This window comes from Electrophorus electricus, chromosome 11, assembly GCF_013358815.1.
Source record: "Electrophorus electricus isolate fEleEle1 chromosome 11, fEleEle1.pri, whole genome shotgun sequence".
Classification (NCBI taxonomy): Eukaryota; Metazoa; Chordata; class Actinopteri; order Gymnotiformes; family Gymnotidae; genus Electrophorus; species Electrophorus electricus.
This window is the reverse complement of record NC_049545.1, coordinates 18,984,205-18,999,065: the sequence shown is the minus strand read 5'-3', so window position 1 is coordinate 18,999,065 and position 14,861 is coordinate 18,984,205. Positions and strand designations below refer to the sequence as shown.

General features: G+C 45.3%; 2 protein-coding genes across 4 annotated transcripts in view; one reads left to right on the top strand and one right to left on the bottom strand.

Annotated features, from left to right (window-relative positions):
• The window catches only part of brf1a (BRF1 RNA polymerase III transcription initiation factor subunit a), a 40,418-nt gene extending 26,524 nt beyond the window's left edge, over positions 1 to 13,894 (bottom strand). The window contains exons 1-6 of one of the 2 annotated variants that reach the window (XM_027008232.2): positions 13,725 to 13,894; positions 12,707 to 12,913; positions 11,009 to 11,086; positions 8,593 to 8,766; positions 5,775 to 5,806; positions 4,356 to 4,428 (exon numbers count right to left, since the gene is read on the bottom strand). In XM_027008232.2, coding sequence (XP_026864033.2) covers positions 4,356 to 4,428; positions 5,775 to 5,806; positions 8,593 to 8,766; positions 11,009 to 11,086; positions 12,707 to 12,884 — 535 coding nt within the window. In that variant the 5' untranslated portion in view covers positions 12,885 to 12,913; positions 13,725 to 13,894. Of the gene's footprint in view, positions 1 to 4,355; positions 4,429 to 5,774; positions 5,807 to 8,592; positions 8,767 to 8,963; positions 9,003 to 11,008; positions 11,087 to 12,706; positions 12,914 to 13,724 lie in introns of those variants that run through there. The other variant, XM_035531578.1, reaches the window with a different exon arrangement.
• btbd6a (BTB (POZ) domain containing 6a) lies at positions 355 to 4,213 on the top strand. Of its 2 annotated transcripts, XM_035531580.1 has the most exons (5): positions 355 to 555; positions 1,648 to 1,939; positions 2,022 to 2,112; positions 2,207 to 2,325; positions 2,705 to 4,213. In XM_035531580.1, the coding sequence occupies exons 2-5, from the start codon at positions 1,737 to 1,739 to the stop codon at positions 3,735 to 3,737; spliced, it is 1,446 nt and encodes a 481-aa protein (XP_035387473.1). In that variant the 5' UTR covers positions 355 to 555; positions 1,648 to 1,736; the 3' UTR covers positions 3,738 to 4,213. The 2 variants fall into 2 exon arrangements, with proteins under 2 accessions (XP_035387473.1, XP_035387472.1); XM_035531579.1 differs by lacking the exon at positions 355 to 555 and having other exon boundaries at positions 562 to 1,939.
• Positions 13,895 to 14,861: the final 967 nt, after the last annotated feature.

The window sequence follows — 14,861 nt, the reverse complement described above, 5'->3', positions numbered from 1 at the left end:
AATAGCTGGCTGTTCCGCTTAAGATGAACTGTCGCGTTTTGTTTCAGGCGACTGTTTTGATCGCGGGTTGTTGAATTCACTGGCAGCACTGGTCCATTTCCTAATAGAACTAACTAAAGCGACCCAGTTATTTTCACTCTGAACAATGAATGATTTCGTGAGAACCTTTTCCATTTATCATATTAACCGCCGAAATAGGACGTTTTAACGCAAATCTCGGCTTGTTTAACGCATAAGAAACGTGTCGTCTGACTGTGGGAAAGAACAGGCACATTTCCAAACGGTATCTAGCACACGTGCTGCAGAAGGCGCTTATAGCGGGCTGTGGATTGGCGCGGGGTGGGTTGCGGGGGGTCCTGCGGCTGAGCCCTCTGCTGGAAGCCCCGATACCTGTCCGCTCCACAACAAGTCCTGTCCAGACTCCGGTAGAACTCGGCCGGTGATAAAACTTCGGCGGCTTTTGAGGACCCGCTCAGTGCGCGTTTGCCGCGAACACGGCATGCGGGTTCACGGGCTTTATTTGAGTCCACTGGTCAGCGCGTCCCGAGGACCGTGGTAAGGACCGACATGTTTATCTGTCTTGTTTATCTTTTTCTTTGACGTTTAATCGCAACAAATGCCCTGCAGCCCGGTGTACAGGATAATTTACCGAGTGCGCACTACGCATCGCCCGAATCCAGAATTCGAGATGCATTTTGGAAAAAAAAAGATGAGTAAATTTGGCTTGATTCGTTCGATCTGAACTAGTTATACATCATGTTGGTTTCGCCGCGTTACAGAAGGAATTAATGATATTGCTGACTACTGGTAAGTGGTGTATGTTAACCAATCTCTGCGCCACTGAAAAAATGCAAACATTTAATATGAATGCATACATTGCTGTAAGGTTAACTTTACATTTGGCTTGTTGTCAAACAAAAGAATGATTAACAAACCTATATCGACACCAAAATGCTGTCCAGTTGACAAGGACCGTGAGCATGGAGAATTTATTAAATCTATATGAAGAACTAAATAAAAATTATTTAGACGCCGATGTTTCCGCCGGCATACCCGTGCGCAGGACGGACGGCACCTTTAATATCTGACGTCGCCAGCCCCCGTTCCGCGGATTGGTCGCGAGAAGAGGCTGGAGACGTGAAGAGCGAGACCACTGAACGAACTAGTTAACGGAGGAACTCCCGAATCGCTCAGTCGTCTGGAAAACAAGCGCGTCTTTCACATCTATGGGCTTCTGGGATGTCGACAAGGATACAGGCAACGTCACTGGGATTTCTTCCAAAGCGCCGTAACTGAGTGAGAGCTTAAGGCGGTTATCAGAAAGGATGCCTGCCCGCCTGGCCACGGAGATGCTGCTGACGAGAAAGTAGAAGTCGGAGTCGATTCCGCGGGACAATCCGTTATCTTAAGCACTGCGATTCTAACACATTTGAGCAATAAACAGCGGATTTTTTTTTCTGGGGTGGGGTGCATCGGATTTTTTACGGATAATTCCAGACAGCTGGGGAAACTATCGTATTTGATTTGTTTGTTTACTCGTGCAAACTCTCCGCGTTCTGATGCCTACTGCACCAGAAGCAACAGAATGCAGGTTGCTCCATCATGGCAGGATCATGAAGTATTTGACTCTCCTACTCTTGCTTCCAGAAACGCTGAAAAAGTCGCGCAAGGCTGCAAGGCACCCGGCCAGGCTGCCAGTATGCTTTGATATCGTTACTCTGTCCTTGAAGAAAAAAATGGCAGCGGAACTCTACCCCGTGAGCGAGAAAAGCAACACGCAGAAAAGCGAAGCCACCACGCTAACTCTATCCGAGAGGGACATCCAAGCAGTCACGCAGAGCCCGACCACCGCCACGACTCCGACCACCGAGCAAAACATCAACAATAACAACGTGGACGTCCCGAGTTGGCCGTCGGCACATCCCACACTTCGCGAGAGGTACATTTGTAGGCTACATGTAGCGATATTCCATCAAGATCTTGCATTGAAATATAATTTAATTATCTTTATTGTTTTTCAGGAACGCTTTGATGTTTAATAATGAGCGTATGGCAGACGTACATTTCATCGTCGGTCTGCCAGGCGCAACGCAGAAAGTTCCGGCGCACAAGGTTGGTTCATAGCCCTCACTGAAACGGCGAGTGAGCTAACGGGGACGGATTCGTTATTGAGCTATTCTTTCGTCTTTTCCTCTCTTTCTCGCAGTATGTACTGGCAGTTGGGAGCTCCGTTTTCTGCGCCATGTTTTACGGGGACCTAGCGGAGGAAGGTTCGGAGATCCACATACCAGATGTGGAACCCGCTGCGTTTTTAATTCTGCTCAAGTAAGCCTCCCTAATCTTTGCTGCCTAAAAATAGCAGGGTTACCATGCTTTCTAGCGAACAATTACAAAACGATGGTCCCTTTGAGGCCTGGGCACCGAGGTCCCTGTGGGGCTGAGATATCTTCCTCGTTTCTCTGCTATTAGGAAGAATTTATTAGATCCGAGTGATGGCTGATTCTCCTTTTAAAAGGAAGGGGGGAAAAAAAGCTTACTCCTGCACAAATAGCAGCATGATGCGCCCCCCCCCCCCCCCCTTGTTGGAACAGATCCACTTCTTTAAACGCACTGGTTAGGTTTCAGTCCTGTTGATGTTGTGTTATGCACGTGGCACTCCGCCTTGTAGCTCTTGGTGTTTAGTTCCCGCGTCCCTCGTCCTCAGGTACTTGTACAGTGACGAGATCGAGCTGGAGGCGGACACAGTACTGGCAACGCTCTACGCCGCGAAGAAGTACCTGGTGTTGTCGCTGGCGCGAGCGTGCGTAAGCTTCCTGGAGACGGGCTTGGAGGCGCGCAACGCCTGCGTGCTGCTCTGGCAGAGCCGCCTGTTCGAGGAGCCAGAGCTGGCGGAGCGCTGCTGGGAGGTGATCGACGCGCAGGCCGAGCTGGCGCTGCTCTCCGAGGGCTTCTGCGCCATCGACCGGGCCACGCTGGAGAGCGTGCTTGGGCGGGAGACGCTCAACGCCAAGGAGGCCTCGGTGCTACAAGCAGCGCTGGCCTGGGCGGAGGCAGAGTGCGGGCGGCGCGGCCTCAGCCCCTCCCCACGTAACCGGCGCTCGGCGCTGGGCACGGCTCTGCACCTGCTGCGCCTGCCCGCCCTCAGCCTGCAGGAGTTCGCCGACAACGCGGCGCAGTCCGGCGTGCTGACGCTGGAGGAGACGCGCGACCTGTTCCTCTGGTTCACGGCAGCCGACAAGCCGGTGCCGGGCTTTCCTGTGGCGCCGCGGGCCGGGCTTCGCCCCCGACGCTGCCGCCGCTTCCAGTCAGCGGCGCGCCGGGGCAACCAGTGGCGCTACCGTGGGCGCTGCGACAGCATCCAGTTCGCCGCCGACCGCCGCGTTTTCCTCGCCGGCCTGGGCCTGTACGGCTCGAGCGGCGGCCGCGCGGAGTACAGCGTGCGCATCGAGCTGAAGCGGCAGGGCCAGTTGCTGGCACAGCGGCGAAGCTCCTTTGTCTCCGACGGCTCCAGCGCCACTTTTCCCGTGTGGTTCGAGCACCCCGTGCAGGTGGAGGCCGACGCTTTCTATACGGTGAGCGCCGTGGTGGAGGGCAGCGAGCTCAGCTACTTCGGCCAGGAAGGCATGACGGAGGTGCAATGTGGAAAGGTCACATTCCAGTTCCAGTGCTCCTCGGACAGCACCAATGGCACAGGTGTGCAAGGGGGGCAGATTCCTGAACTGGTGTTCTATGCCTGAGGGTTCGTACCCGTGCAATTCAGAGAGAACTCGCTGGGTGTTTGGGTCCAGAAACATTTGGTTAGCCCATGAACAATAATGCCAAAAGACACGATCAGATTAGACATTAAGAGGTCGGGGATGACTTCCAACTCTGAAAAGGAATTCTCCAAATGTATTTATTTCTTTAAACTTATTTTAAAACTCATACTGTAATTTAAACTTATTTTATTTTTTAATTAATTATTCACACACGGCCTCTGTCAGAGAACAGGAGGAGGGTCACACTGCGTTCGGAACAGCCAACCCTTACTAATGTGCTTTGTTTTCATTTCCAATTTAATATTTACTTGTTTATTTGCTGACAACGTGAAGTTGAATGACAGAATACTGTGCACTAGGGACAGACATGTGACTGAAGAATGCCAGCAATGGCCAGTTTCAAATCACAAGTCTTCATCTGACTTAGAAATAAAAAGACAAAGGAGCTAAATGAAGTGTGAATGATCTGATGAGATCTGATATGTCTGACCAGTCAGGTGCAAATTGTATTTATTTTTTGTAGTATCACAGTGCCCTCTAGGTAGGAAAGGGTGGACTGCATTTATGTAGAACTGTCTGTAGGCAGAGCAGACTTACCTATGGCTGGAGCATTAATGCACAATTCTCTGGCCAACACTAGGAAGGTTCTTCCCAGAACATACACGTTCACCTTGAGGGAGAATGGGAGAGCAGAAGAAACCAGCATGAGAACAAAAGGCAGAAAGAGACAAAGAATTAGCAGGCAAAGGGAAAACACCCGTCGGTCAGGGTCTTGAGACTCCAGACAGGGTCTGCAGACAAACACACACTGTGACGAATGTATTTTCACTGTGGTTTTTATTCTCCCTCACTGTCTTTGTGGCTCTTAGAGTTCAGTGTGAGGACTAGCCTAGTCTGAAAAGGGTGCAGATACAGGGAAAGGAAATCCTGAGGGTTTTTTTGTTTTTTTTTGAAAGACCAATGTCCGGACAAAGTTAGACAAAATATTGAAGAGATTCACTTTGGAAGCAATCAAGTATTTTCTAACACAACAACAGTATATTTAAGTCATCTATTCTGGGACTTTTTAGAGTAATCCCCAATTTCTCTTTGAGCAGTACAGTGGCAAGTGATTCTCAGTCTGGTATGCATTCGTAACACTGCATTGTTCTTCTAACCAACTTTAAGTGAGGAAAGCCTTGAGCTAATCTCATTTATGGATGACACGCTAGCTGGAGATTTCCACTTCAATAAAGCCCTCTTAAATATGCAGCCAGCACATCTCCATACTAGATCACACATGCTAGATGCAGCCTCAGCTAAGACAGCTTCCGACAGGTTAACTCACTGTAACACAAGTTCCACTGCTATATACACACACACCCTTCCATCTGGGCCCTAAGCCATTAAGAGAGATCCCTTTGAGGAGGTCATGACCTTTGTAACGTGGAAGGGTCTTCATTCACACTCTCAAGAAGAGAGGGGAGGAGTCAGGGTCTCGTGTATGAAAAGTCTGGGGAGAGACTGAGGCAATTTATGGGTCCAGTTCTGTGCTTCTCAGACACCATGGAAACCCCCAATATTTCAGACACCCCAGGAAGGTCCGTGTGTGAGAGTCTGGTCGTGTGCATGGGTGTGTTGGCAGAGTGTAACTTGACAGCTGGGAGGATAAAAATACACAATCTCCACCCCAGCTGTGTGTCTGAGAAAATATCCTAAACACACACACACACACACACACACACACACACACACACACACACACACACACACACACTCTGACCAATATTAATGTCTTGCTAAATAAATCAAGATTAAAAAAATTCCGACATGAGAAACTGCATTTATTCCTCTTAACTGCAGCCTGTCTGCACAAACACATGCGTGCACACGCGCACACACACACACACACACACACACACACACACACACACACACACACACACCACTTGTCAAAGGCTCTCTCTCCATGAAAAGGAGTTGCTTGCAGTATTTAAAAGGTGCAAAGCTCCATTAAGAAATGAAAAACCAGCTCACCTGCAGCAGATCACTCAGGTCCAACAGCATATCTAAAGGAGCCCAGTTAAAGATTATACATTCAAAACAGAAATATTACGAATGCTGTTCAGTTGAATACTGATCATTAAGATACTCTTGCATTGCACATTAAATTTCAATATCCACTCTACAAACAATTCAAGTTTAGTCACACACATCCACTGAAGCTAGTCAAAATATCAGAGAGAGATGACAACAAAAATGTTTAAATCTGTTTAAAAGAGATTTGTCACCACATATCCCAAACTGGACACAAATCAGAAGTCTCCTGGAAACCAAGCAACTGTGCCCATGGAGACGACCACACCTGTCCAATGAGGTCCGAGTGGATTAATAACACATTTAGAACACCACTATTATGTGATTAGTTATGATGACAGTTCAGAGAGATTACAGATTAAATTACTAAACACAACCAGTCGTATTATTGGATACATCAGGATTAGACTAAGGTGTAGTAGAGGCTTGTCATTATTTTATCCTCAAAAAGCACATTTCAGCTAGGATCAGATGACTACTTCACCACAGTTGTTTGGACCACGTGTTGTGCTTGAAGGCAGGAACCCACTGATGTCCAATTACAGACCACATACAAAAACAAACAGGCACGATAAAGTCGGCCTGCTGCTGATCAAGTCACATATCACATCACCCCCATTTCTCAGAGTGGTCTAAATGAATTCATTTTCACTGATCACTAAACAGTCAGGACAGGTATATTTTGACTGGCACAAATCAACTGAATGAGAACGCTGCTTCCTGCATGAGTAATTTTGCTACAAAAGCACAAAAGGTTTGTTTTTGAAGCTTTAAGGTCTCATACAGGTTCTTCTGAACAGCTTTGACCACACACACACCCGTGTGTCATCATGCCAGCATGATTGATGTGGACTTTTAAACAGAGAGAGAGAGAGAGAGAGAGAGAGATCGGTGGACAACATAAGACAGATTTACATAGATAACATTCTAAAAACAGAAGAGACAAGCAAGGTTTTTAGCACAGTTTAAGATGACTTTTCACTGCGTGTTCACAATAGTGGCTGAACTGAATCTGCAAGTATTCGCCATGGGTTCAAATTCTGCAGTCAGTACTTATGTTCATTATATCAAACCTCACAGAACAGCCATCCCACTATACACTATCCACAAACACCACAAACCACTCAAATCATAAACAGGGATTGAAAAGCAAATGCCAGTCAACAGCACACGTCTGCCACGCTCATCCCACTCAGAAAGAGGCAGATCACTTCATCAGCATCTCACACACACCCGGCACATACACATGTACATGCACACATACGCGCACAGACACTGCAGATGCTGTAAGGCAAGATTAAATGACGTTTCGTTGACAAGAAAGCTTAGCAGGAAGCAGCGTTTTACACACGTACGCATGCCCACACACACAGACACCTTGTTGGCTATGCAACAGGAGAGTATAGCTACGCATGTCAGTAATCTATAGAATTATAAGATAAATATGAGCAAAATCAATACAATCAAATGCATATAGGGCATTTTATTGGTTAATTGCAGTTTTAAGACCATGACCTGCTTTATTAAGGCAAGTATGGGAACCATTTCACTGAAGATTTAAATGAATCCAAACATTCATTTTGGCAGGTGTTTTTGAGAATAAATGATTAAAATGCTGCCCCTGTAGCATCACAAGACCACACACACTCTTGTGACTCATCCGTCTTTCAATAATGAAACTTTTCCAGTGGAGGTGTGTGTGTGTGTGTGTGTGTGTGTGTGTGTGTGTGCGTGCGCGCGCGCGCGCCAGTCCCTCTCCCTCCAAACGAGGAGGAAATCTCCCATGGAGAGGCACAGATGGGGTTGGAGAGGTGGGGACAGTGGACATGCACATTTCTGAGAGCAGAATGTGGCTACCTGAAGGCAGTCTTATCTTACCTACCCCGTCGACCAGTGGCCCAACACAACCTACCCCGCTCAAAAGCATGGGCCTCGAGGTCTGGATTCCTTCATCTTCAGTACTGCCTGTACACTTTACCTAACAACCTTTCCAAACTGCTACAGGACAGACAAGAAATGTAAATCTCTCAGCAACAACAGCAGCATGAACCCTGGCAGCTGCTGATGCAGGACAGCAGGTGACGCGGCACCTGTGAGCACCGCTCTAAGGTTATTGTGGTATTTCAGACCAGATCGGTGCAGGGTTTAAGCCCATTTGTGATTCTGCTACACCAGGAACATCTGTGGCTGACGGATGGAACGCAAACACCTGCCAATCATTTCAGCATGGCAACAGTACGAACACACAAAAGGTACGATCCGCTAGGGAGGACCACTGGCACTGCTTAGGCCTCAGCCCAAACAGACAGCCATCCACAGAAAGGACGTGTCAACCAATCACTTGGGCACTGCCCCGTAGCCGACAGATCCTTCCGTCTCTTCATCTACCCACCCACGTGATCCATACATGCATTCAGCTCTTACATAATATGCCCAAAAGGCTTTATTCATGAATGAATAATCCATTATATTCACACCTTTTCCTTGCACACACACACAGAAATAGAGACACTTTCTCTCAAGCTCTCTCCCACCAACTCTCTGCCTCTTTTACCATTACACCCCCCTCTCCCACAGACACTCACTCACTTTAACATTCTCTCTTATCCACCACTACCCATGAAGTATACGGTGTCTCCTCACCCCCACGCTCTCTCACTCCGTCTCTCCGACACGCTTATTCACCCGCACCCCCCCCATACACCTTCACTCACCCACACCCCCCACTCTGTTCCTTTTATCCTTTCCTGAAGGATACGTGGCGTACCCTCGGTGCGACACACCAGGTAGAGGCAGGCAGCGATGACGTGGGCTGACTTGCGGCCGCGTGTCAGCCGCTTGCTCAGAGCCATCTTATAGAAGTTGAATGCTGTGTCCAAGCAGTGCTGGTTCATCTGCAGCTGATGGCCCAGGTGCTTTATTTGCCGCTTGGCTAAACAAACAAACAAACAAACAAACAAAAACAAACAGGTTAGGCCAACAAAAGGTGAGAGGCTGTACCTGTGAAGAAGTAGAGTTAGAGTAAAATTTCAAGAGAGTTTTTAAATGTATCTAAACTAAACTGATATGTCAACAGTGTTTGGGGGAAAATCCACACAATAGTCTGAATGCAGTGCTCATCGTAGTCACCTTAAAAGAGCGATGCTTTCTGGTGCATCATCCTAGCGTCTGTGAGGAAATGGGTTTAAATAGACAAAGCTTAGTACGCCACACATCTGGCTTCTCTGGCATCTGCCTGCAGTAATTCAGTCAAAACGGAATTGAGCTTCTACCAGCTGCTTTTTAACATTTAACAATGTTGTTCTCAGCAAGACAGAGAGCTGAACCAGGCCAGCTGAAGGACATAAAAGATCTGAAAGGTCTCTTTCTGTGTTACTTAAAAGGAGACATTTCTTGTCTTTGTTACTTTTGTTATAATAATAAGGCCAATAATCATGACTTCTTTCTTACTTACGCAACAGAGCTCTACTATCTATACTAGCTAGGAACACATCTATTTGAGTATAGGGTTTCTGTGTGAGGAGAATATAAACGGTTCTATTATCAGAGTCCAAATCTAGGAATGAGAAGTGGAAAGCAAGACTTAGGAGAAGCCCTAGGTTATTTCTACAAACTCTGAACCTCATACAGATCCCTTGTTCTTACAACTCACATACCCACACACACGCAGGCACACAATAAATCTCAATACGCACTGCAGGCACTTAATATCTCTCTCACACACACACACACACACACACACACACACACACACACACACACACACACACACACAAACGTACAGTTAGGCACTCACACACAGGCAATAAAGAATTCTTCCATATGCGCCGTCTCTCCAAACAGACATTCACACATGCACAAAACACGCACACATGCATGCACACAAACACACACACTGCCCTGAGTATGTCTGGCCATGATGATTCATCCATTACCACAGACCCAGGAAGCAGGTGGCCCAGACACCTAACGGACTCCTCATTTATAACAGCATGAACAATGTTTCCTTAAGAAACACTAGACCATAGTTAACCTCAGAGCACGTGTACATACGAGTGCTCACACACACGCGCATGCCTTCCCCAGCCAGATCAGGACTCGCCTCTTAAATCTTTTCCACTCTGACACAATAGACAATGAAAACACAATTCAATATAAAGCCTAAGCAATCACTGTAATGACAATCATAGCTCCCAATCCCTCTGACACACCTTATGTGAAATAGTGGGGCGGGGGTGGGGCTACTGAACTAAACTTGGTGCTATCCAGAACTTGATGGGACATAGAAGAACACGTGAGAACTACAGCCCAGATACATGTGCCTCAGTCTTTTCCAAAGAAAGGCTCTGCATTACGGTTATTCTGTGCAACCGGGTGTGCTCTCAGGACTTGGGGTAGGGGGACATTTCTTATTATGAAAGGGGGACAAAATCTCCAAACAATCAAAGAAATGGGGGGAGGGCATCGTCATCGTCGAGGGTTGTGAATCTCTCTCAGTGGCTACATATGTCAGGGGAAGCGTAAGTTGAGACTGTGCAGCAGGTTGCTAGGTGAAGAACTACCCTGGTCTCTATGACGATCACCCACGGGCTTGCAGCTCAGCTCCTCCTGCGCTACCGTGCTAGCATCCCATAACATGGCGATGATGCGGAGCTGTGCAAAGCAGAACCCCCCCGGTCATGCCGGACCTGACCGCCCTCGTGTGAACGGCAGGTGAACACAGGCACTGTGCCAAGTATTATGTAACCTATTCATGCACTTAGAGGATGATTATAAAGATGCACTCGTCTTGTTTTTGCACTGATTGTATAGCAAATGGCCTCAATTTGTCCTGTATTTTATAGCAATGTACTGTATTGCACCCATCAATCTAGGTTTCAGCAATGACTCTTGGTTCTGCCAGTGTCTCGGACTAAGGAATTCTTTGGAATCTAGCCTATTTGTACTAGATAACAATACTTTTCTGTGTAGATAACTAAGGACATTTGTAAGGAGCTCTGGATAAGAGTGTCTGCTAAATACCATAAATGTATATGTAATTTATATGAGGGTCTTTACATGAATGCCTTGGGAACACTGCCGGAGACTTAGGAGACCATTATAAATGCAATACGTAATGTAAATGAGTGCAGTATGAGATTTGTGTGAATTTGCCCTGTTCACTGCTCACTCACCATTTTGTAATGTCTGTGCCCTGGACTCCTTCCCCATCCCAGTGTAGTTACCGCCCAGAGATGGGCCATTGCTTTGACCTGTGGCATAAGAACACAAAGCAACAGAGCGGTTTTAAAAGCAATTACTTTCCGCCTTCTGTGGCGTCTCCTTTTTCAAAGGAAAGTGCACCATCTGCTGGTCGAAGGCTGTACTGCAACTGTACAGACTGCGTGGACATTCAGGTTTTTTTGCTGGATCGCCAATAGTTGCATGTCTTAGCACTAACAGCTTTCTTTTGCCTGGTGGGATGTCAGTAAATGCAAAGGAGATGACGTCCAAACCCTTGCCATGCAAACCCTTATTTCTCAGAACCTTGCTGAGTTTAGATACAAGCTACAAGGTCCATTAGCTGTTTAACTATTTCTAAAATCAGTTCACTTACAAGATATTTTGAATAGTAAACAGCCAAGTTCACATCATCAGGTGTAGCTATTAGTCTTTGCCTCAGACCATCTCAGGGAAAACTTCCACCACGCATAACTGGTTCTAGGCACTACGTATAATGAGATATAATGAGCTGCGCATAATGAGCTGTACATATTGACAAGAATCTTTGGTCATGTTTGGATAAATGTTACACATTCCTTTCTTTGCAATAACAGAAATGAAACTTTCTCACTAAAGCTTTTCAGACTTTTCTGTTTAGCCTTATATCCAGCACTGTTAAATCCCTACTCTACAATGCAGACCGAACCACAACAGCACCTGGGAAACAAGAACTGTTGGTAATGGTGAGCACTGCACTAGAAAGAGACAAGAATGAGCAAAGGCTGCAGCGCAATGGAAAAAACCTGCAGAGCACAGTAACAGTAAAAATAATGCCACACCAAGTCAGAACAGCACAGAGTATTTGTAACTCCTGCATGAAACTCGGCTCACTCTCTGATTTCATAGCAAGTATTAATTTACCTCTACAATGCAACACATTCTCATAAAAGCTACGTAATCCATCCAAAGACATTGAATTAGAGGTCATTCTGACCCCCAGCCTCAGGACTCTAGGGGGTGCACACTCTGCTCATCTTCACTCCAGAGTAATTAAAGAACACCACTGCAAACATTCCATTAGCTTCTGCAGCAAACTCTTGACACGGTGTGCACGAACAGGCGGCAACAAAAAGGAGAAATGTTCACCAAATGTGCATTTTCTCTTCAGCTCAGCAGTGTTCTCCACACCTCCACTTATGCTAGCAGCCTGTGAATGAGTGACATGCAAAGCTGCAAAGCACAAGAGATTATACCACAGATCTGCTTCACTACTCATAAATAAAAATCCAGACTTTTGAATAAAGTGAAAGTGTCATGTTTGAACACAAAGGATGTTCAAGGATATCTGAACGACTCTGTTTTCCGGGCTACAGAAAACTGTTTGGGAAATGCTAATAACCACAAGAGATAGCATCACATTTGCTTTAATGCAGAATTCACAATCATACACACTCAGGCCAGGTATGTGTTAGATATGAGCGTGGATTAAAAACAACCTCACATCTCTGTAAAGTGAAGAACCAGACAGACGTGTGAAGTGACAGAACATATACACGGCAAATAAACTCAATCTTAAACTAAGTGAAATAAACTTAAAGTTAAACTCAAATCTGAACCTTCTGGGTGTGCAGCTGCGGAGTTGAGGTCACCATAGGTGACGGAAAACTCACCGTCAGAGGACACAAACTGGCCGACAGCTGAGGAGGCACCTCCGCTGCTCTCCACGAAGGTCACCTCCGATACGATGATGCTGTCCTCAAGCACGGAACCGCAGCCCATGCACACGGCATTGCCGCGCGCCTGATCCACGTCCACGTCAGTTCCACCGCAGGTCTTGCAACGCCGCATGTTGACGCCGCTTTACAGTGGAGTGGGTGCTGAGGATACAGAGGTTCTGAGTGTGTAAACACTGAGGAATCGGAAGAAATGAATGCAGAATGAATGGATAGATGGATAGAACATATTTGTTCCAGATGGACAGAACAAATACGACATGATTGGCCTGGGATGAGGGGACATGCAAGTTCAAACTATAAAAACAGCTGCAGTGACTGTCCCCCCTGATGGATCTTTACGTGAAGAGCTAATTATCAAAATCCAGGCAAGTCCCAAGAAGGACTAAGATTTACTTTTTAAAATATGAACAATTCACCTGCGGTTTCCAGAAGAAGGCCTCAAAAACACCACCATACCACCCTAAGCCTTCAGACTGCCACAATAAAACTGAAACGTTATATTTTAGGCCGCTTGAGCAAACACGCGCCAGTAATCGCCAGCTATCTACATGAATGTTCTGCTACACAAGATTTTGTGTGCTTTTGCTGTCGACATTAAATAAACCTTGGTCGTAACAGTGTGCAGTGACGCGCCGGTTAAAACGCCACAGACAAGGGTGCATGAAGACGTACAGTCCAGAAATAAATAAGTAAACAAATGATCACGCCATGCTGTAAGTCCCATATTTTAAATGTATAACGACACTCACAATTCTTTTAAAATTAACTACTCAAAACAGTTATCTACGGGAGCCAGTGTCTAGTATGTGACGTGGCAAAACAATCGATTGTATTTCTGGGCCGTTACAGAAGATTTCTAACTGTTTCTAACAAGCGTAGCTTCCACGGGACTGGCATTTGTCATTTGTTAGGTTATATAAAATGAAAATAAAAGGTGTCTTGCATGCGTTACCTTTACCAGCTGGCCGGCGCCGACAAGCGGAATTGGCTGTTTCGTGTTCTTCTACTACGTACAGATCTAACTATAGTTTAATTTGACCAAACCGGGGCACCTCTGTGAAATGTGATATCTATCGTAAATAGTGTATCACTTGTCTTTAAATGCTAACCGGCAAAATAGCAGCTAGAACACAGCGCTTCAGAAAACAACAGCACATGGTTAGATGTAGCGTGCAATCAGGACCACACCAAATGGACTTTCAAGGGGGGGGGGTGAAAATGTTTAAATGTTTAAAACAGATCCGGAGACTGTAATTACATGCCTGTGTTAATGTCGGAATCAGTTTTACTTCATAACATCAGACCATGTAAGTTAATAAACATATAGTCGTAATTCACCGGCCATTGGTGTGAATAATTAAATCTATAAATAACCTTTCAAGTACCGTGGTATAGCCTGTATGAACTCTGTAGTGCTGACGTAGTGTTACAAAAATTACTTGACCCTACTGAAAAAAAACCTTTATAACAGGTAACGCTGAGAAAAGGTAAATAAATAAACATGGATAAATAAATACTTCAACAAATAAATAAATAAATAAATAAATAAATGCATAATAACCAAATCCCACGCGGAACAGACATAACTGTTTATTTCTACGTTTATTTCAATATTTATGAAGACTAATTTTTCGCTTTAGGCCAGTGGTTCTCAAACATTTTACACCTCATAAAATCTTAGACTCTGCACCTACCACCATTATGGCCGACGTTTTTTATTTTATTTTATTTGTAGTATTTCTGAGATTCCACGTATCACTAGAGGGACCACGTGTACCACAGTTTGAATGTACGTGTGTGTGTGTGTGTGTGTGTGTGTGTGTGTGTGTCTGTCTGTCTGTCTGTGTGTATATATATATATATATATATATATATATATATATATATATATATATATATATATATATATATTTAGATACAATAAGATCCTTTAAAAATGCTAAACCTACTAAAACTGACATTGTTTAATATTTTAGTTACCAACTTTGATGCTTGTGTCTATTTTTTGCTTTTCTAATTAAAAAATAAATACATTTTATATATATATATATATATATATATATATATATATATATATATATATATATAT